At 46.8% G+C, this 14844-nt stretch overlaps 3 protein-coding genes across 3 annotated transcripts; 2 read left to right on the top strand and 1 right to left on the bottom strand.

Moving 5' to 3' along the window:
* Positions 1–41: 41 nt before the first annotated feature.
* On the top strand, positions 42–545 carry CCR75_004888 (uncharacterized protein; the record flags this gene model as incomplete). Its single annotated transcript, XM_067962974.1, has 1 exon — positions 42–545. The coding sequence occupies one exon, from the start codon at positions 42–44 to the stop codon at positions 543–545; it is 504 nt and encodes a 167-aa protein (XP_067815793.1).
* Positions 546–663: 118 nt separating this feature from the next.
* CCR75_004889 (uncharacterized protein) lies at positions 664–6066 on the top strand. Its single transcript, XM_067962975.1, has 3 exons — positions 664–1635; positions 1693–1769; positions 1828–6066. Exons 1-3 carry the CDS (start codon positions 1475–1477, stop codon positions 4476–4478), a joined length of 2889 nt encoding a protein of 962 aa, XP_067815738.1. The 5' UTR covers positions 664–1474; the 3' UTR covers positions 4479–6066.
* CCR75_004890 (uncharacterized protein) lies at positions 4650–5846 on the bottom strand (the record flags this gene model as incomplete). The annotated part of the gene is made up of 1 exon (XM_067962976.1): positions 4650–5846. One exon carries the CDS (start codon positions 5844–5846, stop codon positions 4650–4652), a length of 1197 nt encoding a protein of 398 aa, XP_067815482.1.
* Positions 6067–14844: the final 8778 nt, after the last annotated feature.

Consider the following 14844-nt stretch of genomic DNA (forward strand, 5'->3'; position numbering starts at 1 on the left):
CCAGTCCACCTTCAGCGAGCTACATCAAAAGCTCGGGTGGAATGTTTCGCGATATGACGATTCATGACTTTGATATGGCTCGCTTTCTTGTTGGCGACGAAGTCGATGAAGTCTATACCATGGCACGAAGCGTTAATCCGGACGTTGCAGCCGCGGGCGACATTGACACAGCCGTCGTGCTGCTTAAGTTTCGAAATGGGGTTATTTGCTACATTGAAAACAATCGTGACTCCGCGTATGGCTACGACCAGCGCGTAGAAGTTTTGGGTTCCAAAGGCTCAGTTGCTTGCGACAACCAGTACGCAAACCAGGTTGTAGTGTCTACAAACAAGAGCGTCCGTCATGACTTGCCGCTGCATTTCTTCTTAGAGCGCTACATGGATGCTTATGTTGCAGAAATGGAAGCATTCATACGTGCCTGCACCACGGATGCGCCAGTTCCTGTTGGTGGTGATGCTGGTCGCGAGGCGCTGTTGTTAGCTATTGCTGCAAACAAGTCTCTGGCCGAAAATCGCCCTATCAAGGTTGACAGTGTGCGTCCTTGACTTGGTTTCCTTGATTAAAACATCAAAGAACATGTAAAAGAAATAATTCTTCCACGACAACCACCAAAATTCATATTTGAACTGAGATAATTATGTCATTTTGTCACTTATCCCTTTAGTAAAAATATGTCGCACGTCAGCAACATTTCAATTTATGTGCATGACACCAACTATTTTTTTGCTTGGCTACACCACTTGTTATCCGAGCAGACGAAGTAGGTTCCGCATTTGACCATGACGGCCATCGACATTGCTCCCTCCCCCACTTCGATGACGGTAGATAATGACGGCAAGAAAATGTTGGAAATGGGTGGTATGCAGAACATGGCATGGGCTGCTGACACGTCCAAGTTTGGCTTCAAAATGCTCGTCAAAATGGGTTGGACGGCTGGCAAAGGCGTTGGCAAAGACCTGCAGGGCCAAGCCACGCACGTTAAGATTGCGCGTCGCTCGGAAAATCTAGGCATAGGCTGCAGCCTGAAGCAGGTAGAGGTGCAAGGCTGGTCCGAGACAGCGGGTGGCTTCGCGGATGTGCTTAGGTCATTAAACGAGACGTATGGAAACAAATCGAGCTCAGACGTGGACAGTACTGATGTGGTATCTGGAAGCAGCAGTACGAAGAGAAAAAGGGCCAAGAAGGAGAAAAAAGATAAGAAAGAAAAGAAGAGTAAGAAGAGCAAAAAGTCAGAACCAAAGGTATCACGGCGGCTTCACTATCGCAAGCACCTAATCAACAAAGACGCTCGAAATTATAATGCAGCAGAGATGGCCGCTGTTTTGGGCGTGGCGTCCTCGGCTTATAAGTAGATGCATCTCCGAGTTATGTAGAAATTTTTATTATTAATGTATGTCACTGAATGACCTCTGATGTTTTATTAATCGATTGACCTCTCAAATAATATATTGATTGGCTACGAGCCATTCCGACCATGGCAAGTGTATTTGTGCGCAACCTGCCGTTTGGTGTCACACAAGAAGAGCTAGAGCAAGTGTTTAGCGATATTGGCCCTGTCAAGAAGATTGATGTGATCAAAGATAAAGGCAAGCGCAGGAGCGAGTTGCTCACGCGCGGATTCGCGTTTGTAAAGTTGTAAGTTGATCTACAAATTAAATCTGAATGATTGGTACTAGCAAATTTTTGCTGTAGTGCTGTAGAAAGCGATGCGGCAATGGCTGTCGAAAAGCTCAATAAGAAAGATTTTCAGGGTCGTAAGATGCTCATTGGTGCGTTGCGTATGCTATTGCAACGGATGCGACACCTGACACTTTTGTGTGGTGGCAGATTATGCTATGGAGAAAGGAAAGCGTCGTCCAACAACGACTACTGCTTTAGTGGAGAAGCCCAAGCAAGAAATTCAGGAGCATGTGGAGCACGAGGTTGCCGAATCGGAAGTGACAGTAAAAGAGGTTAAAAAAGAACGTAAAGCCATTAAAGAAGAGCGTCGCGCTGCCAAATTGGCGGCAAAGTCGGTGGCAGAAGTTTCAATCAAGTCACAGGAGAATACTCAAAGCGAAGAAGCTAAGTCAAAACAAATTGAAGAGGAACTTGAGATTGAAACGTTTCGTGTTCCAGCTGCTGAGAAAGCTGAAAAGGTTGCCTCCCAGCAAAGTGAGCGTAATGCGCGTCGACGACAGCACCGTGAATTTCTGCGTAATGTAGAGCGCCGAAAAGAAGAGGAAGCTAGCGTCTCCCAGAAATCGGTTTTGATCTTCGGCTTTAGTGCTGATGTGACGCAAAAACATGTGTTGAAAAGAGTGAAAAAAATTGGTCTAGTAGATAAAGTTTCGCTCGAGACTGAAGCTCATAGTGGCAAAACATTTGCTCTCGTGCAATTTAAAACCACAAAGGACGCGGCTCTGGCAGTCACCAAGTTGGACCACCATATTTTTAAAGGCTCGACGCTCCAAGTTAAGAGTGCAGCCAAGATTGTCGTAGCCAGTGATGGCAAGCCAGGGGCTGTAAATGTTGCACCGAAGGCGGAGGGATTACGTTTAATTGTGCGTAACTTGGCCTTCCAGTCTACGGAAATGGATTTAGAAAATCTTTTTGGGGCCCACGGTCCGCTGTTTGAGGCTCGTATCGTGCGTATGCCAGTGGATAAAGATACTGAATTAAGCGGCGATAAAGAGACAAGTACTGACCCTGTGCTAGGCCGCAGTCGTGGATTTGGTTTTGTACAATACCGCGATGTCGCTGATGCCCGAGCTGCTGTTGAAAAGCTCAATGGAACGAAACTAAATGGTCGTGAAATGATTGTCGACTTTGCGCTTTCCAAAACAAAGTATCTGGAACAGCAAACACAGCAGGAAGGTGATCAGATTGTTGCTATGAAAGTTGAAGAAGAGGAAGAGAATAGTGGTGATGAAGATGAAGACCAGCTTGTAATGGCTACAGACGATGAAGATATCGAGGCTGACTCGGATGATTTAGGGGAAGAACACCCAGATATTGACGAGACGAATGCTCCTGCAATGAAAGAAGACACGGAAACGCAACGTGAACGCACGCTATTTATCCGCAATCTTTCGTTCCAGACGTCCGAAGACGGACTGCGTCGCTTTTTCGAAGCTTTTGGTGCTATCGAGTACGCTCGTGTGGTGTATGATAAAGGCTCTGGTTTAGCCAAGGGAGTCGGATTCGTTCGGTTCAAGTCTGCTGATGTGGCGCTCGAGGTTTTAAAGCGTGGGAAACAGCCCCATCCAGATGACAATCAAAAACACAAGAAGATCAAAAAGAAGCCAAATGTTTTCACTTTATCGGCGCTTGCGAGTGGAGGGAACGATGGCTTGACTCTGGACGGGCGGCAATTGATTCTGTCACGAGCTGTGTCGAAGGTCGATGCTGAGCATTTGGCGGATGCCAATGCTCGAGAGCGTCGTCACTTGGACAAACGCAATCTTTATCTAGCCCACGAAGGTACATTGAACGTCAATAAGATCACTGATGCAGAGCTAGAGCTGCCAAAGATGGACATTGACAAGCGTCGTCGAGCCATTCGTGAAAAGAAGCTGAAACTACAGAATCCTATGTACTTTGTGTCGCCATTGCGTCTTTCGGTCCGTAATCTGTCCACCGCGCTGGATGACCGGCAGCTCAAGAAACTTGCCCATGACGCAGCAGATGCTGGCCTTCGTGCTAATCTTGTCAATTCATCTGAAATCAAGCCTGAGCTCACGTCGAAAGGGACTCCGCCGATTAAAGTACGAATGGCCAAGATCGTGCGTGACATGGAATCAGCGAAAGATGGAAAAGAGCCTCGTTCTCGTGGCTACGGGTTTGTCGAGTTTTCCGACCACTCGCATGCACTTGCTGCACTGCGGCATCTTAATAACAATCCCAAGTTCACTTCGTATGCTGCTGGTCGAGCAGCAAGTGCTGAAGCCCCTGACAGTGCAAAGTCTCGCTTGATCGTCGAGTTTGCGCTCGAGAATCATGGCAAGTTAAAACTGCGTGAAAAACGTGCGGCGGACGCTGCCAAGACGCGTGAAGAGAAGCAAGCTTTGAAGGAAGCTTTGGGCGAGGATCTGAAACATACGAGCGAATTAAAGAAAAGCCGCGGACAGCGCCAGCGCGAGAAGAAAAAATTGCGCGCTGAGGCAAAAGTTGAAATAAAGAATGATACGGGAGAATTGAAGACGAAGAAGGTAGGAAAGAGGGACAAGAAAGTGAAGCCACTGCCAAAGAAGCGAAAATGCGTAAATGAATCCCGAGCTGATACCGAAGTGGATGCTCTTGCGTCGCTTGAGACCGGTCACGTGGCAAAGAAGAGCAAGACGCTGTCTCGTTCCCAGCGAAAACACGTTAAAGAGCTTCAAGAAGAACAGTCGTTTGATACATTGGTACGTAATTATAAGGAGGAATTATTTGGCGAAAAAGCCATGGCATTCAAGGAAGAAGACAACAATACGAATCGTGTGCGCTGGTTTGATTAATCAAGTATTGCTACAGGCAGGCCAATCTGGCCGAGATTTATGACATAGACTGCTTGTTTGCTTTCTTGCATGCACACTGGTAATAGTCCAATTAAAATGCGTTTAGATGCTGAACGTAGTGGCACTATTATGAAAAGTGACATGGAATTAATTTCGGTAGCGACAGAATATTCAAAGCTTCTTCTTGTAAAAAGCAACGTTGCCGTCGTCTTCGATGAACTTGCAGTGTGTGAAAGAACGCCACAGCGCTCTAGGGATGGGCGTATGGTCTTGGAGGTAGAATTTGCCCAATAGCGGCTTCATGGCGTCTGTCGCTTCTACACAGTGGTAAAATGGCATCTTGGAAAACATGTGGTGGCACACATGTGTATCTACGATGTGGTGCACAACCGAGTCGAGGAATGCGCCAAAGGAGCGGTCGACCGTACAGAGCGCGCCTCGCAGCCAATTCCATTCTTCCTCTCGAAAGTGAGGAATAAAGGTGTCCGTGTGCTGAAGGAACGTGATGAGCACCAGATAGGCGTTCACGATGACATAGGGGACGATGTAAAATTGAAACACCGTGAAGAAGGAAAAATGGTACACGGAGGCTGCAATCGCGCCAATCGCGAGTACAAGGAAAGCGTCACTGAGCACAATCATCCACCGCTCCCGATCAGAATAGATGGCTGAGTGCGGGTTAAAGTGACTGCGTGATTTGCCCCAATATTTGTTCGGGCCCGTGGCGTTGAAAAAAAGGTAGCCAGGCATCCAACCCACGACAAGCATGAATACTATACGGAACAGTTGATAAAGCGGGGAGTTTTCGAGTGTCTCATTCCATGAGCTGGCGATTCCTGAGCGCGTTATTGGCACAAAAACTTCATCATTCTCGCAACTTCCAGTGTTGGAATGGTGTTTTCGATGCGAAATACGCCAGCTGTGGTATGGCACGAGGAGCGCCGAGTGTACAATGAGACCAATTATATTGTTCACGACCTCATTGGGGCAGAATGCCTGGTGGCCACATTCGTGAGCTAAGACCCAGAGACCCGTGAGGTAGCTGCCTTGCATGAACCAGTAGACGGGCCAGAGAAAGTAAGCCATCACACCCATTTGGTCGATATACGCAGCCCCGTAAAAAAGTGCAGCGCACACGAGCAAATTTTTCATCAGATAGTACGTCGATTTCACGTAAGAGCGCTCGAAACAGTGTTTTGGGATTGCGGCGCGAAGGTCGCGTAGCGAGAAATTCGGAACGTCCAGCGGAAGCGGCGCCGGGGCGCCAGATACGTGCTTGTAACCAGCGTTAGCAAGTTCGCGCTGCTTGGCTTCGGATTGAGAGGCCTGTTTCGCCGCTGACTCAGCCTCCGGATTTAGGATCGCCATGGCCAATCGGTGGAAATGGAGTAAATGGAACGCAAGCAAAGAAATTGCAAATGGTGTATTTTGCAGTGAATGGTTTGCATTCGCTGTACGTCAGGTTACGCCTGACCATGATGTCATACAAGATTCGTAGCGATAGTAGTACTACCCACTAATGTAATAATTATATCGTTGTGCAAAGGCTTACAGTAGATATTTCCCGAATATAGAAAGAACCGATCCAGGAAATGTCTGATTGGACACTAAAGCATTTAATAGTACTAGCAGAAGATATTTTTATACACATCTCATTTCTTTTTTCGTATTCAAGATATATCTAGTGACAATTGTCGTTAAACCGGATGTATAGGAACAACGTCCGCTTGAAAAAAAACAGGCTCCGTTCTGTTTTGTGTTTTGTAATGAGCTAACTGTCTATTGTTCCACGCCCGTTAAGTACACTTAACGCGAGATCGATTAGTACGTGTGTATTTGATTGGCCTGCGACTCGGGCGAGATTTACATCGTGCGCACTGTGTACTAGTAAGCTTAAGACTAATAGATATTTATTTTTATGTTAATTTTTCCCAATCTGCGGTGCGGATATACTAAGCAGGGCGGAGCATAAACAGTTCGGGTACTGGACGAGACGCATAGGAAGTGAAAAATATGGTGTCGGGCATCTGCCTCCCCCAGGAGAAGAGAGTGGTAGGACAACCCACGCGGGTCAGACGGAGGGAAACCGCCAACCACAGACCATGGAGACGACAGAAACAGGAAAAGGGAGCTCGAGGGACAGGAGAGAACGGAAAAACACCATCCCCTCTCCACCCCGGAAGAATAAGGTAGCACCGAAGGGGAGAATCTGACGGACCGCCCGGCAGGGGCGACCACCCTGAACAACGAGACGGATCAGGAAGAACGACGAGAGCGATCGGAGCGGGATGCAGTGAAGGCGCTCAGCGAAGGCGATAAGACGGTAAGTAGACCTACTCTAACGGGTCACTGCCGACTTGTACTGCTTCAGTACAAGTCCACTTCGCACTGCCTCAGTGCGAGTGGTGCCTCACGTCACTTCACGTACACTAGTACGTGCAGAGAAAGTCTACTCATTAAAACACTTGCTTTAAAACACTTGCTTTAAAGAAGGTTATTTAAAAACTGTATTAATAGAATTAAGTTCTTCTTATCTATCTACTTAATACGAACTTAATTATAACTAATACAGAACATGTACTGAAAGTCGTATCTGTCATTCTCTTTGCGCGCGTCCAGCGCTGACTGGACCTCGGAGAAAGTAGATATAATGGTCTATATCTACCAATGTATAAGCTTTTAGAATACTACCATGCAAAGCAATATTCTCCAAATATTATCTACCTTTTAGATAATATATTAATTAACAACCTTTAAGTGTTAATTTCATGTAACGATACATCCCGTTACATTACCCCTCCCTTAAAAAAACGACAATCACTCTGAATGTCATTGGGTAGAGTGATCACAATTTGACCACTTTATTAAAAACGATGTTGATTGGTCAGAACCATCATTTTTAATTCTATCGCATGGTTGACAAGTCCATGCGGTATGCGAAAAGTGCGGCGCTTTCGGCTGCGGTTCATGCAGCCGCGAGCGACGCATTATTGTCTCTTGCGGCAGACGTTCCGTCTGCCGTAGTGTCATTTTCTCCCGCAACTCTAAATGTTGCGGGTGCACGTGGTGATACACCACGTGAATGCGACCCCTCTTTGGAGGTCGACTACGAATGCGAGTCGGACGAAATGGCTTAATCGGGGAGAACAGAACAGTCGCCTGATCATCGTCAGGCGGCTGACAATGATCCTTCGAATGAGGGGCTCATTCGAGTATAGCATTCGCTACAGCATGTTCGGTTCAGACGATGAGGATGATTCCTCATCGCCAGCACCGTCACCCTTACAAGGTTATTACGATGGCTTACGCCATCGTAATAAAAGTTCTTGTGGTACCCCTGCTTCAGTGACACTCAGGGGATCGTAGACACTAAAATGTCTCGTCTTGCCCCTGAGAAGAAGCCGTGACTTTTGCTCGAGCAGCTAATTAATAGCTTGTCTGGGGAGACTACTCCTCATAATAAATATCCCTTATTTATTGCGACAAAGCTACATGGCCTTGATCCCAGCGCGAAGAACTTTCGCGCTGAGGAAGATTTTTATCTCGATGCTTTTTTCAAGCATCGATGGTATAGTGGAAAGCCTGGAGCGCGTTCATTCGCAATATCAGGGACATTGGACGCGAAGCCTGGCTTCAAAGACTAAACGCGATTCGCGTTAAGTTTGAGAAACGAACTCCAACCGGTGCAAGGTATAAAGTGCATCGGTTGTCACGTGAGGCTGGGCTTCCATGCCTCACGTGGGGTGATCCTTGTCCGTGTTGTGTTGACAACACGAAGCGAGTAAAAGGAGCTGTTTACTCCCTATCTTCGCCCTGGGAAAGGGCTCGCATCTCTATCGAGATGGGCGATGCGATTGACGTTTTGCAATCGATTAACAGGCGCCAGGGGCGCATATTTTCCGATGGACCTTCTGATCGATTAACAGGCGCCAGGGGCGCATATTTTCCGATGGACCTTCTGATCCATCGGATGGGTCTCGTCATACTAACGGACGAGCTGTCAACGTCAAAAACCAGCTGGGAACGAGGCTTCCAGCTGTCATGGGAAGGTCGATAACCGCGCAAGCGAACCAGATAACTCGTTCGCTGCCCCTTCATATCACGTTGGTTTCGATATACGTTCCACAAAGAAACGTTGACCACCGTGGAAATCCACCAATAGTTGTGGTGGAGGAGTTAAAATTAGATCCGAACCGTGTGTCGGATCTCGAGTCGAAGATCGAGAAACTCGACCGCTCCTTCATGCATTGGAGGAGGGTCTTGAACACGAGCGGTAAGCGTCACTCGTTGGAGCACACGGTGCAGGATCAATATATCGAACGGTTGGAAAACCGTTCGAAGAGTGCGTACTCAATGTTGGAGTACGAACGGAACTATCACGCTCTTCGTAATGAGCTGTCGTCAGCTCATCGCGGTTTTGAGGATCTTCGGACCCGACATGAGAATCGCCAGATTCAGCATGAGACTCGGGTTCGTGACCGCAAGAATCTCTTAGGTATTCTTGAAAAAGGGTGGTCAGATCCGTTCCTCGGAAGAAACCGCGTACTGATGGCACGGGCGAAGATGAGAAAACTCTTATGGCAGTGCGCACAAAGCGCACTGAAAAAGACAAAACAAATGAGTCAGCAGAGGAATTTCTGCTGACTCGAGAATCAGTAATCCGTTTCGTACAGGATTTTATTGCTAACGCAGTGGACCGTCAGCAACGGTACGCAGACAAACATGGAAGAGCAACGTTCTTTCATTTGAAGTTAATGTCCTAGTACTACTGTCTACGGTATACTTACCTAAGCGTGTTGTCACTAATGTGGAAAGCAGTAAACTACTACCCAAGTTCATTGGGCCATTCCGTGTACTGCATCGCAGAGGCAATGCGTACACAATAGAATTGCCACGTAGGATGCGAACGCATCCTATGTTTCACGTTGGTCGGCTTCGATGCCGATTGCTTCGATATCGACATCGTTCGCGTCGTTGGTAACTTCGACGCGTGATGAGCATGAACCAGAAATGGTTTTGCTCGTGCGGGTCCATCCCCATTCCTTAAACTAGAGGATCCCTCTAATTGGGTGGGTATGCGTGAATGACGCAAGCCATTCCGGAAGAATGGTGTATGTGTTGTAGACGCATGCACCAAATTATTGATGGCGAATTCGACGATCCGTAAAAACTCGCTCCAATTCGGATACGATTGGACGTAACCTCGAAGTATATCTTCGAGGACGCAATCTACGCGTTCTGTCTGACCATCTGTCTCTGGATGATCAGAAGTTGGCATAGTCAGCCGTGTTTCGAAAGATCGGAACACGGATTGCCAAAATTCCGCCGTGAACCGTGGATCTCTATCCGAGACCAGTTCACGGGGTAACCCATGGAGTTTGAATACCGTGTCGATATAGGCACGGGCACAGCCCGGAGCCGTAATCGACTCTGGTACTGCAGCAAGATGTACCATTTTGCTGAATCTGTCTACAAAAACAAGGATTCCAATATTTTTGTGATCGTCTTCAGGAAATCCGAAGACGAAGTCTATATATACGGACTGCCAACACTCTGCCGGAAGTGGTAGAGGCTGAAGAGGTGCACGGGATGAAGGGCTAGGCTTCAACCGTCGACATACCTCGCAAGCACGAATGTACTTGCGCACGAACTGATACTGGCGGGGCCAGTAAAAGTCGCGACTTACTGTGAGGTAAGTCTTCTCACGTCCACGATGTCCACTTTTTGGAGCATCGTGACACTCGTACATGATGCGTTAGCGCAAATCATTGTGAGTTGGGACGATGACACGGGGGGTGTCGCCGGCAACGGCTGTGTAATACAATAAGCCGTTGCGTGTTGTGTATCGATCGGATGACGATCGATATAAAGCCGGTGAATCTTTAAAAGATTTATCGGATTGATTCATTAGATGATCCATTAAACGCAAAAGGTCCTTATCTTCTACGTAGGCTTTCTTTACGTCATTAAATAAGGTTGATCGTCCTTTTTAAGAGACAAGAGAGATGAACTGTCATCTCGCCATAATTGCAGGAGTCCTTGTGCAAGTACGCCGCTAATCCAAGGAGCTTTCTAAGTCCCTTGACATCGACTGGAACTGGCCAGTCGGTAATTGCCTTGATCTTTTCGGGATCAGGGCGCACGCCGTGTTTACCGACGATGCACCCAAGAAGTGGTATTTTTGCTTGCAGCGAATGTACGCTTCTTGAGATTTGCGTACAACTTATGCTTTCGCATAAGTGTAAGAACCTGACGAACGTGAATTTATGAACTACCACGTCCGTCTTTCCGTCCATGGCCCGGCCATGGACGAATACATCGTCAAAATAACTCGTTGCGAATCCTCGCACCGGTCTCAACAGATTTGTTACGCATTTGTTGAATGTTGCAGGGGCGTTACTAAGCCCCTGTGGCATTATTAGCCATTCCCAGAGCATCCCACTGGGAGTGCTCACTGCTGCGTACGGATGTCCCGTTCACGCATCAGGATCTGATAAAACCCATCCTTCAGATCCATAGACAAAAGATGGTACTCTTAGACAAACCATCAATGATTACGTCTTTTCTAGGTATCGGCGTTAGAGCCGGTACCGTTGCAGCATTCAGTTTGTTGAATGCGTGCACTATCCGCCACCTTCATGTGGCCTATGCAGACAGAAGGTCGGAGAGCTATGTGGGAAGGTTGACTCCCTTATATGGCCCACTTTTAATCGATCGATAAAGAATTTATCGATCGCAAGTACTTGTTCATGAGGCAGTGGCCACTGCTTCATGACACAGTACTTCGAGCCCGGTTTGAGCTCGATCTCATGTCGAGTGCCTTTATCCTTAGGCAACTCGCATGGAACTGTTTCACGGAATATATCCCTGAATTCAATCAAATCCTCATAATCTTTATACGAAGGATCTGTCTTGAGTGACTCCCAGAATTGAGTAGTATATCTCTCAATCCGAGTCTTCACATCGAGGACACTTTCGTCCATCGATGAGCTGCTGAGAACCATTTCATTCTCTGCAAAAATTTCCGCTGACCGTATATCGGTTACGTATTCGTCCTCTGTGATGAGTAAGCAGATCTGCTTGATTCTCCCACTATGCAGATCTTTCAAGAACCGCTTGGGTTCTAAGGTTGAAAATTGAGTTATCTCCGAAGTTAACATCGAAGACGCATACAGATCAAGAGTATAAGCACCTACTCTTGATCCGTCAGCACTACACTCATGAGCGTAGTATCCTACCTTTTTACAGCGATTGCATTTCTGCAATCGCTTTTGTTCGAAAAGCGAGGTTTCTCGCTTTCGACATAAGAGAGGTCCATAGGTTCTGGACCTCCCAGTTCGTGTCGTCTTGGAGGATGATATGATGACGAAATTCCTGTTCCTCAACGATTGCTTCTTCATAAAGTATCCAGTTCCAAGCGGAACAGGTGGGTCTTTACGGGACCATCTGTAAGACCTTGCATGAACGCTGTAATTAACGTGTGTTCATGAGCTGGATTGTTCGTGATACAACTCGCTAAAAGTCGTATGTGCTGGGCATAAGCGTGAACATCACGCTTGCCTTGCTTAAGTTTCAGAAGCTCTGAACGAGCTCTGAACTCAGCCCTTGGTGGCTCAAACGTCTGTTTGAGTCGGGTTTTAAAAACCTCTAGCGACCCAAAAACATATGGGTCGCGTAACTTAAGGCCCAATGCCCAAGTTTTGGCACGACCTGCCAGATTTGATTGAGCGAATGCGATTTGCATTTGCTCGTCGATAATGTGACGTGCCCTTATGGCATCGTCTAATTCGACAAACCATCTAAAAAGGGAGTCTTCTTCGACTCCCCTATATTTTGAGATGTCAATCTTTAGAGTTTCGGGACGACGCGTTTGCGTCATCCCAGGTACAGGGGTCTGTACCTGTTGTAATCTCAACAGTTCCGCCTGTTGAGAGCCTTGCTGATTCAGCAAGGCTACTTTTTCCTTCATCTCGTCAAGTTCATGTTGTATGAACTTGGCGACGGTTGAATGGAGGGCATCTCTGTCTAAGTTGGACAGTAATGCCAGGATTGCATCGTTTCCTACGGTCGAACTCATTCGTTCAACCGCACTCCTTTCTATGTCACTTAGAAAGGAGTAGCTATCACGCAAAACGTGATGCGTATTCCCACTATCATCTAACTTTGACATGTTAGATGATGGAACTGTGTTCCTCGGACGGACTACAAAGTGCTACCAGGTGTAACGGGGCACTACGACTTGTACAGCTTCAGTACAAGTCCACTTCCCACTGCCTCAGTGCGAGTGATGCCTCACGTCACTTCACGTACACTAGTACGTGCAGAGGATGTCTCCTCTTTAAAACACTTGCTTTAAAGAGGGTTATTTAAAAACAGTAATAATTAAGTTCTTCTTGTCTATCTACTTAATACTAACTTAATTATAACTAATACAAAACATGTACTAAAAGTCTTATCTGACTTTCTTTTTGCGCGCGTCCAGCGCTGACTGGACCTCGGAGAAAGTAGATGTAATGGTCTATATCTACCAATAAAGAAGCTTTAAGAATATTACCATGTAAAGTTATATTCTCCAAATATTATCTTCCTTTTAGATAATATATTAGCTAACAACCTTTAAGTGTTAATTTCATGTAACGATACACCCCGTTATACCTACTCAAAGAGGGCAGGCCACACAGGACAAATACGCAACGGAATTAATCGTAACGGAGTAAGAGATGTTTCAAGCATTCGTAGAAGACATGGCAGCCTCGACAATGACAGGGGAAGTAGATGTGTGGCGGACAACCCTGCAGGTTCTATTCACGAGGGCATATACGCAGCAATTCCGAAGCAAAGAGATGCCATCCCTGTCACCCGCCTACGTTTTCCAACGTTCTAAGGGGTGAAACTAAGCAGCTTTATTAAATTATTCGAACAAGTATTAGTTCATAACAATAGGTCATTTCAAGAATGAACGAACCTCGTAACACGGATCACCAAAATGCTGCTCACCACTAAGTGGGCATTTACGGAGATTATACGCAAACTCACCAGTCAAATACAAGTGGGCCCAGACGCCAGTGCTCAATCAGTGGACCAAAATCCTCAAGCGAGATACAATCAAAGCACCGGGGACTACAACGACCAACAATAAACATGTGTACGAAGACTTTATTTTTAATCCAGCAAAGTACAGTAGCGAGTAAACCACACGACCCAAAGACCTCTGTACCGCGGAAGGGCCATGGTCGGAAAGGAACTTCATTCGGGAAGGTACAGGTGATGAATGAAAGATCATTGCTGGACTAGTAGAAGGTAACGTAGCTTGTCGACGCCTACCCGCATTCGTCAAACAGGTGATGAAGAACCAGGGGAGATTACGACTGCACAGCACTATCCGAGCTAAAGTTGAAGGGGAATTCGTATTGCAACTCGACAGAAATCACAGCGTACGAACGAGTCGCCAGAGTACTAAGGCCATTACCGAGACAATTTTAAGATCAGCGGACTTAGCACGGATAAATCTTCAGGAGCTACATCAGATGCTACGTCAGACAGAGCCCATCAGTTACGACCACGTTTCCAAGACCATTTCTTCACGAGGGAAACAGCCCAGAGACACAAGTACGTCCAAGTGCCGTATCGCGGAGAGAGAGATCGGCTACAAAATGCCCAGCAGGTAAGCAAAGGGTCAGTCTGGCAACGCCAACAAAACGGATCCGACGCTAGTGCGGGGAGACGAGTGGAGTTTACGGTCCAGCTGCACAACCTAACGCGCTTTGATGACATTTGGGAGAATCGCAGCGTATCTTCCTGATAAAATCTCAGTTGATTTCGACTTTGAGGATATGAATACGAACACACCAGATTCGAGAACTTTAGTAATCTAGAGCTTAACGTTTAAACTAGCGGGGTGCCCAACTCTCTTTGACGGGAAAGTACGAATTCTGTGGTTTGGCACAGTAATTATCGTCAAATACCCTAACGCCGGATTTCGGCTATAATGTCTACAATGCGAGAACATAGGACATAATATGACCCGATGCACTTCACAGATGATGAAACTGTGCGGACCGGAAGCACTAGTGGTACAGTAGGACGATATCAGCGAATTAGAGGATCTAGCAAAGCCCATCTTCAGTCTGGCTGACATCAAACGACAGCCAATCAAAGACTGAAATTGCAGCAGGAGGCAGAAGCAGCAGTTCAAGCAGCAGTAACGCCGAGCCCCGTGGGAAGCAAAGTCAGACTTGAACAATGTACTAAGACAACAGCGACGCCCAAGGTACACAGTGCCCCAGCAGCTGAACAGGGAATTAAACTTCGTCATGTACAACCCGACCCAGAACCAATATTAAAACAACCCTGGATCCAGACTTCA

The sequence above is a fragment of the Bremia lactucae genome, linkage group LG16, assembly GCF_004359215.1.
Source record: "Bremia lactucae strain SF5 linkage group LG16, whole genome shotgun sequence".
Taxonomy (NCBI): domain Eukaryota; phylum Oomycota; class Peronosporomycetes; order Peronosporales; family Peronosporaceae; genus Bremia; species Bremia lactucae.